This window comes from Cynara cardunculus (assembly GCF_001531365.2).
Source record: "Cynara cardunculus var. scolymus isolate 2C chromosome LG 13, CcrdV1, whole genome shotgun sequence".
Taxonomy (NCBI): Eukaryota; Viridiplantae; Streptophyta; class Magnoliopsida; order Asterales; family Asteraceae; genus Cynara; species Cynara cardunculus.
Window position 1 is genome coordinate 31,669,098 of NC_037540.1, and position 9,808 is coordinate 31,678,905.

At 35.0% G+C, this 9,808-nt stretch overlaps 1 protein-coding gene across 1 annotated transcript; it reads left to right on the forward strand.

The window, feature by feature from the left end:
• The first annotated feature begins 7,398 nt into the window (after positions 1-7,398).
• On the forward strand, positions 7,399-9,020 carry LOC112524978. The gene is made up of 3 exons (XM_025134923.1): positions 7,399-7,558; positions 8,465-8,899; positions 9,001-9,020. Exons 1-3 carry the CDS (start codon positions 7,510-7,512, stop codon positions 9,018-9,020), a joined length of 504 nt encoding a protein of 167 aa, XP_024990691.1. The 5' UTR covers positions 7,399-7,509.
• The last annotated feature ends 788 nt before the right edge of the window (positions 9,021-9,808 follow it).

The window sequence follows — 9,808 nt, forward strand, 5'->3', positions numbered from 1 at the left end:
CCTTATCCCATGGTACACCTCTCCTTGATATGCCACCCTTATCCCATGGTACACCTCTCCTTGATATGCCACCCTTATTTCCTCATCAAAACATTTCACAAAACAATTCCATATAGAATAGACTGCAGTCATAAATGTTCTAATGAAATATTATCAGTTCAAAGTCATCTTTATAAAAAATTCCCATTCTTTTTAAAAGAATATCAAAATGATGATTATATGAATAATACATAAGTTAATGCACAAACCCAGTCAATACAGATTTGGCCGGACTTCATCTCCGCTCAAGCCTTGGCCGGTTTACCAATCCGGACAACACTATACAACTTGTCCGATTTATCAATCCGGTCAACACTTTTCATCTTGTCCGATTTATCAATCCGGACAGTACAAGTCCTTGATCGTTTTACTAATTTGGACAACTCTTTCAAAGCCTTGTCCGATTTATCACTAAATCGGACAACAGACCATGCGATCTAAAACATATCGGGTAGCCTTTTGATCGATTTATAAATAAATCGGTAACCCCTTGACCGTATTCCTAATTCTCCATTTAAAACCATTGACCGATTTACAAAGATAGAATTTTCCCAACTTAACAATCCGATCAATACTATGGTCGATTTACTTTAAATCAGACAACACTATGTCCGGTTTACCTCTAATCCGGTCAACACTTCGTCAGGTTTATTCTAGTCTGGTCAAATACTCAAAAAAGTAAACTATGGTTGCCCACTGATCTGATCACATCCAATTTAAACTTAAACCGGGTGAAAATTTATACAAATAATTATGCAATTTCAAAGAGATTTAAAACATATAAGCACTCACCTTTGGATAGGTTTACCTCTAATCCGGTCAACACTTCCTAATTCCTTTTTGAAAATCAACTCTGAAATCTTGAAAAAAATGAATCTGATCAATCCCTTCTCTAAATCGCTCACTATGATCCCCAAAATAGCAAAAAGAATGAAATGGAGGCTAAACCCTCCTTTTATACCTTTCCAAAATAGGATGGCGGCTAAACCGCCTCCTTCACATGCATGCATACATACACCACAATCTCCTCATGCATGATATTCATGCACTATATCACTCATACATACATGTATTTCATATTTCATGCATTTATTGACTCATGCATACTTACATACATCCAATCTCATGCATGCATCCATATTATGCATATAATTTCTATGCATAAAAATTCACATACTCGCATGATCAAATATAACAATTTATCATGCTATCACGAAGTCATTTAACAGATAATCATATACTAATTACCTCAGGTGATAACCAGGACTCAGTTATCATAGTTATTCTCGATCTTTGACAGCGACTTGAGAACCTCACTAGAGTCCTTTGTCGGCTAAGCGTAGCCATTATCATTGAGACAGGCGATGATGATTTCAGTTGAAGGATCATTGACAAAGGGACCGTTGGGAAGGCGAAGAGTGTGCCTTAGAGTGGTAACGCCAAAGCTGACGGTCATGCGGTTGAAGGTGAAGGAGATTTTCTATACCTATTGACCATGCTTGTCAGTGTCCTGAACTACTTCAGTAGTTAGCCAGAACTTGAGGAGGGTAGCAGTTTCCTCGTAGAATGATTTGTTCGAAGGGATGTCCAACAAGACGACATGATTATTTTCCTTGAATGACACATTTTCAATGGAAAAGTTCACGTTCTTGGCAGCCATTGTCTGGTAAAGGTAAGAAATAACAAATAACAGGTTTGTTAGAAGTCCAAGATTATGATGTGAGCTTTTAAGTTTTGGAACAATAAAACTTCTTTTGAAAAATCCACAAAGAAAATATTAGAGTTTTTCAAGAAGAACAAGTGTTTTGAAACTTTAGATTATAACCAAGGAAAAGAATGTGTTAATAATCTTAATGTTTGTATTTTAAGAGAACAAGTTCTTAAAGAAATAAACACAGTTTCATAGAAGATGAAGAACAGATCAAAAGATAAAAGAAAGAGTATCGACCTTAGAGATTTAGGAGAAAAGGTCGAAGGTTTTTGAGTGTTTAGTCATAGTTCTTGCTTGCAAATCTGTTTTGGCAGAGGTTCGTCAATAGATTTTGAAAGAAGAAAGAAATAATGAGAAGAAAAGTCTCATATTTATAGATAGGAGGAGAGAAAAAAAAGAAATAGGAAAGAGGAAAATATGACTGTTGAGGAAGTGCTATGATGAAAAAGTAGCACATTCTCATCCACGATTAGATGGAATTAGGAGGAGTCGCGTGTGTCAGACTTTTAAGCGCGTCTCAAAGCAACTCGTATTGGTAAAAGAAAATGTCGTCATTAAAACGGTTCATAATCTATTTCGTTTAAAACAAAAAGGTTTTAAGAAATTCAAAATCCACTTTCTAAAGAATATGAAAGGGTTCTGAAAGCGTTCAGTGGTAAGAAGAATCACTAAATGAAAAAACATTTTAAAAACATTTAATGACTAAAGAAAAAAAGCTTCAGTGATGGTTTTGTTTTAAGAAAGAAAAATATCTTATATGGATATATTTTCATAAAACAGTCAGTGACATGAGAAACACTGAAACCATCTTTTAAAAACTTTTGAATCACCAAAAGAAGAAAGGTTCAGTGATCATTTTGATTTTAAGAAAAGATAAGTATTTTGGACACGTATACTTATTTGAAAATGTTCGGTGAAAGAAAGAATCACTGAAGCAAACTTTTAAAACATTTTCATCACTGAAGAAGAAAAACTTCAGTGATAGTATTAAGTTTTAAAGAAGAAGAGCGAGTATACATACCTTTGAGAGAAGAGATATATTTACTCAAGAGTTTAGTGATAGAACGAGAGCACTGAATCATTTCACTTACTGATTGATGCGTATAACTGAAGAAAATAAATCTTCAGCGTTTAGCATTCCAAGTTCGCTGATCAAGATGTTAAATCTTGTCTCATCAAGAGGTTTTCTGAAAAGGTCAGCGAGTTGGTAATCAGTGGGAACAAAGTGAAATTCAATATTACCATTCATAATGTGATCTCTGATAAAATGATATCTGATCTCAATATGTTTGGTCTTGGAGTGAAGAATAGTGTTTTTTGCAATAGCAATAGCACTAATGCTATCACAATAGATAGGAATCTTCGAAAACTAAAGATCGTAGTCATTGAGTTGGTTTTTCATCCAAAGGACTTGGGCACAACAACTTCCAGCCATTACTTATTTAGCTTCAGCGGTTGATGCGAACACTGAGTTTTTCTTCTTACTTATCCAGCTCACCAACTTTCCACCTAGAAGCTGACAGCCTCCAGTGGTGCTTTTTCTATCAATTTTGTAACCTGCAAAATCACTATCCGAGTAACCTATTAGGTCAAAACTTGAACCCTTAGGGGTACCAGAGATCCAAGTTGGGAGTTTTCTTCAGGTATCTGAAAATGCGTTTTACAGCAATCAGATGGGATTCCTTAGGTTTAGATTGATATCGTGCACATAAGCAAGTAGAATACATGCTATCTAGTCGACTAGATGTAAGATACTGCAGGGAGCCAATCATTCCTCTATAAACAGTTACGTTTACAGACTTTCTATTTGGATCCTTGTTGAGAGAAAGAGGAGGAGCCATTGGAGTTTTCATAGATGAGCTATTAGATAGATCAAACTTTTTTAGCATATCACGGACATACTTACTCTGACTGTTAAAGATACCTTTATCTGATTGCTTAATCTGGAGACCTAAAAAGAAGGTTAGTTCTCCCATCATACTCATCTGGTATTCTTTCTTCATGTGATCAGTGAACCAAAAACATAAAGAGGGATTAGTGGAACGAAAAATAATATCATCGACATATATTTGAACTATAATGCTATGACCTTTAACATACCTGAAAAATAAGGTCTGGTCAATCTTTCCACGGACAAATTTCTCAGAGATGAGAAATAAGGTGAGGGTATCATACCAGGCACGGGGAGACTATTTTAACCCATAAAGAGCTTTATCCAAATGATAGACATGGTTTGGATACTTAGGGTCAAGAAACCCTAGAGGTTGTTCAACATAAACTTTCTCTTGGAGTTTTCCATTTAGGAAAGTGCTTTTAACATTCATTTGGTAGACTTTGAAGTCTCTATGAGCAGCAAAGGCTAGAAAGAGTTGAATAACTTCGAGTCTAACCACTGGTGCGAAGGTTTCGTCATAATCGATCCCTTCTTCTTGTCTATAACCCTAAGCAACAAAACGAACCTTGTTACGGGTTACTACACCTTCTTCATCTAACTTGTTGCGATAGACTCATTTGGTGTCTATCACAGTTTGTCAAATGAACATGGGACAAGGTACCAGACTTTGTTCCTATCAAACTCAATGAGCTCCTCTTGCATGGCAATGACCCAACTAGCATCATTGATTTTATTGGGTTCAACTAAAGAAAGGAAGTTGAAAAAGATACTAATATTACCTAGACCACGACGAGTCTGAATACCTGCACTTGGATAACTAGGAATTTTGATGAATAGGATGGTCTTTTGTCCATCGTTGAGCTAGTAGAGGATTATCATCTGAGCATTGATGTTTAGGAATAGAAGATGAGGCTTCAACTGTAGATTCTTTAGCAAAAGGGACAATTGCCAAAGGAGCCTCAGATTCAGCAACTGATAAAGGTTCAGATGTTGAGGGCATTTCATTCACTAATTGATTAGTGTTTGAAGTAGAGGGAGGAACGCAACTAATGGGCACTGCAACTATCTCCGAAAAAAATTCGGTTCAGTGATTAGCTTCAACTGGAATGATAAGTGGATCATCTTCACCTTCTGGGGCTTTAGGGTTGGGTGGATTGCTGAAGGAAGCTTCAGGTTGTCCAACGTGAGAGAACATCCAGTTTTCTAATTCTTTGTCATCATTTATGATAGGTTTAGAATTAGATGATTGAGATTCATCAAAGGTGACATGAATAGTTTCTTCTATTTTTTGTTGGCGTTTGTTGAATACTCTGAAAATTTTGGACACTAAAGAATATCCAAGAAAGATTCCTTCATCATCTATGGGATCGAACTTTCCGAGTTGATCATAGTTGTTGAGAATATAACACATGCAACTAAAGATATGTAGAAAGCTGAGAGAGGGCTTTCTGCTATGGAAGAGTTCGTAAGGTGTCTGCTTGAACCTCTTAACAATTAGCGACCGATTTTGAGTGAAACAAGCAGTGTTGACAACTTCAGCCCAGAAATGAGTGGGAAGATGAGATTCGTAGAGCATTGATCTAGCAGCCTCAATGATTGGATTTCTCTTTTCAGTGACCCCATTTTGCTAAGGAATTCTCACAGAAGAGAAGTTATGAGAGATTCCCTTGTCCTCAAAAAAGTTATCCATTGTACTATTTTTGAATTCAGTTCCATGGTCACTTTCGATAGATCGTACTTTAACATTATTAAGTACTTCTGTTTTTTTGATGAACGATGTTATTTCTTCAGGTGCTTCACTACTGGATCTGAGAAAGAAGACCCAAGTGTACCTGGAGTACTCTTCAACAATGACGAGTGTATACTTCTTTCCAGCAATGGATTGCATGTTCATTGGACCAAAGAGATCCATGTGCAGTAGCTGAAGAGGTGATGTCACTGAAGAGATTTGCTTGGACTTGAAGCTAACTCTTGTCTGTTTTCATTTCTCACATGCTGAGCAAAGAGACTCCTTTGCAAAGGTGTGTTGAGGAAGACCAGTGACGAGATCATTTCTAGACAACTTGTTGACTGTCTTGAAGTTAAGGTGAGAAACATGCTTGTGCCACAGCTACTTGATATCTGTCGAAGCTTTAGAGGGAAAACAACTATTCTCAGTGAGAGGAGAATCCATGTTGATGATGTAGACATTCTCTAGACGAGAGCCGGTTAGAAAAAACCTTATCATCCTTGTCATAAACATAGCATGAATTCTTAAAGAACTTCATTGTGAAATCTTTATCACACAACTGACTGATGCTGAGTAGATTATGCTTCAATCCTTCAACATATGCAACATGCCCGAAAGTGATTGCACCATTGGTCAATACACTAAAACCTTTGGTATATCCTTTTCCGTTTCCTCTAAAGGTCACGGAAGGGCCTCTTTCATCCTTGTAGTCGATGAGTAGAGATTTGTCTCCAATCATATGTCTTGAGCATCCATTATCGAGATACCAAATGTCTTTGACTTCCTATACTAGGGAACAGTTTAAAAATTCTTTGGTACCCATTCTATTTGGGTCTAGCAATGTTAGAGGCAACATCTACTAAAACTGAAGAATCAATGTCAGCAGAAGGTGTTGATCTTCTCTCTCAGTGATTTGATGATTGTTAAACCCAGATCTGACAGTAGAGTAATGTAAAAGAATTTAAAAAGAGATTTGTAGAAGAAGAAGAATAGAAATCGTGTGACATCCGTCATTTTTGGGCGTCAGGTTAGCACCTTATAGGATTTTTAAAATTAAGAATTATATTAGGATCTAGTCATGTTGATTAGAATTCATCTGCCTTAGTTCCCAAAATATAGTTCAGAAAATCATATTTCGATGGGTAACTAATAAAATTAACTTATGTAATGCCAAATTCATTAAAATTCTCCAAACAAAATAAAGTTGATATTATAAAACTCCAAATTAAATTATAAAAAGTTTTATTTGAATGTCCAAATAATTTTACAAAAATTTGGAATTTTGAACTATTACTGATATTTTATCAGTATTTGTCAATTATATTTAAGTTTTACTTTAAATGGGCCTTATTTTAATAAAAATAAAAATAAACAAGTATGGACTTGGGCTCTAATAAGGTCAGCCCAATTCTTTTCTTTAAACCCACATATAAATGCTCCATATTCTTTGAAAACTCCCATTTTTCATCCTCATTTTGCATAAACATTTTCTCTCACTAACCTCTCCCTCTCTAAACCATAACCCTCCAGCCGATTTCATCTTCAAACATCATTAAAAATATGTCAATCTTGATGAATATTCAAGATTTGAAGCAAAAGGTAATAGACTAGTTATCTTACCTTTATACCATAACAAAGATTCTCATTTTTTACACCTTCTTAATTTTGTAATTAATTTTTTTCTGGAGAATTCAAAAGGGGAGATTATACATTAAAGACATGAAAATGTCTTCAAAATGATGATAATCTATGATCCACAAACTTAGAACTCTAAGAAAATAGGATAAAACTGTAAGATTTATTTAATTAATATGGCCTAAACTATTAATATCATTATATAAATAAGTTTATTAATCCATAATTAATCTCTTATTATTAATTATTCCCATATTTATATGCAGGTCCTCTAACTATTGTGATGGTCAATATTGGTCCCTGTGTATTAATTATTTATATGGTGGTTATCTTTCATTTATGTTCTCTAATTGCCCTAATTCTAAAAACTCTCTCTCTCTCTCTCTGGAAACCGACGACAGCACCATTCAAGGGATAAAAATTGAGAGTTCATCAAGAACACATACAACAATTAATCCATCATCATTAAGGGTAATTAAGAGGACTATTGAAGGATAATCAATGGCGTCTTCATCTTCTACAAATCAACATCCTATGAACTTCTCTTCAAGTATGTATCTTTATTCTCATCTCTTATTAAGAATTATGAGATTGATCCTGTTAATATGTTTGATTSAATTAACATGTGGTATCAGAGCATGGTTTGATAGTGATTTGACCTATATCTGATGACCCTTTACTTGATTTTTCTTCACAAATTTATTCGCATATGAAATTCTGATAATTATGAACCCTAATTTATTAAAATTGAGATGGTTTCCATTACAAGTACACGTGTCAAACAGAACACACCATCATATGCATAATTTATTTTCACATTATATTAATACTTTGCACCATAATTTTACTCTCACATTTTGGTGCAAAGTGGGATATGGTTACTGTTTGGTTTATAAAGCACCAACATAATTCTGTTTTGGTTTATAAAGCACCAACATAATTTTCTTCCCCTGTTTTGATTACTATTGCATCAATTCAATGATGGAAACCAATTCATGGTTACTGTTTGGTTTATGATGATTGTCTAATTACCATATTCATGCCAAGCAACAATTTTGATGTTAATTTAGATAACTAATCCAACGAATAGTTATCTAAATTAATATAGAAGTTTGATTATGCTATTGTACATAATTGTTTAAATTGTCATTCAATGAACCCAACGGTAAATTGATTGACAATTTGAACAAAGAAGTGTAAGCATTATTTGCATATTTGTCATATGTTCTGCCCAACGGTGATATGTGATTTATATGTATGCATGATATGTCTATAGGATTTTAATAATTTAATTGTTTTGCTTGACCAACGTTAGGTTGACAATTAAATTATGAATTTATCAATAATTTCATTGTGTTCTAATTAGATTATATGTTATTATTGTCCTTATTGTACCCCTTAATTGTTTTGATTTTAATGATTAAAGAGCCTAATTACACTGATACTGAAATTTCAGCCCCTTTGGTCGGTCATACTGGCTTACTTTCCTCCATTGAACCCCTTAATGGGATGAACTATTCCTCATGGATTGAGCAAATCAAAATAGCACTTGGAGTGATGGAACTAGACTTTGCATTAAGGGTTGATCGCCCTCCTCCCTTAACCGATAAATCTACGGTTGAGGAAAAACGTGTTAACGATCAATGGGAACGATCAAACCGCATGTCTCTAATGATCATCAAGAACTCCATTTCCTTAGCCATTCGTGGAGCAATCCCTGATTCTGAAACGGCAAAAGGATATCTTAACTCGGTTGAGGAGCAATTCAAAGGCACCTCTAAAGCCCATGCTAGTACACTTATCCTTAAAATGCTCACAACTAARTACGATGGAGTTAATGGCGTACGTGAACACATATTGATAATGAATGACATGGCCAACAAACTTAAAAGTATGGACATGGAAATATCCGAAGGCTTCTTAGTTCACTTCATTATGACTTCCCTTCCGGCTCAATTCGGGCCTTTTAAAATTAACTATAATACTCAAAAGGAAAAATGGAAGATGAGTGAACTAATAGCCATGTGTGTTCAAGAAGAGGAGCGTCTAAAAATAGAAAAACCTGACGTTGCTCATCTTACCACCACTACTCCCAATAAGAGGAAGTTCAATGATGGCACAAAGTTTTCACTCAAGGGGAATAAATCAAATACTGGTCCGAACAAGTCTCAGAAAACTGGTCCTAGTACAAGTGGAACTAAGAGAGAGGCCAAGTGTAGATTCTGCAAGAAACTTGGTCAYACTCAGCACGACTGCCCAAAATTTAAGGAGTGGTTGGCAAAGAAAGGTACACCTACTTATTACATGATTTGTGAATCTTTTTCAATTAGTGTGCCTTCTAATACTTGGTGGCTAGACACGGGATCAATGATTCACGTTACTAATTCATTACAGGGATTCCATACAAGGAAAATACTGGAAAACAACCAACGGACCGTTAAAGTTGGGGACGGGAATGTAAAGAAGGTTGAAGCTATTGGTAGTATGGTGTTGTTATTACATGGAGGACATGAAATGGTTCTTCAAAACACTTTGTATGTACCTACTATAACTCGCAACTTAATATCTGTATCTAAACTTAAATATGATGGATATAGCTTTTACTTTAATGATGATGATGATGATGTTATTATATATCGTCATAAATTGGTTGTTGGTTTTGGTAGATTGGAGGGTGACCTCTATAAACTAAACCTTGATAATAAATTTTCGGAATCGTTATTACCTATGAATGTGAATGTTTGTGAATGTAGTGATAAAAATAAGAGAAAGAGAGATAATGAAATATCATCCCGATTAT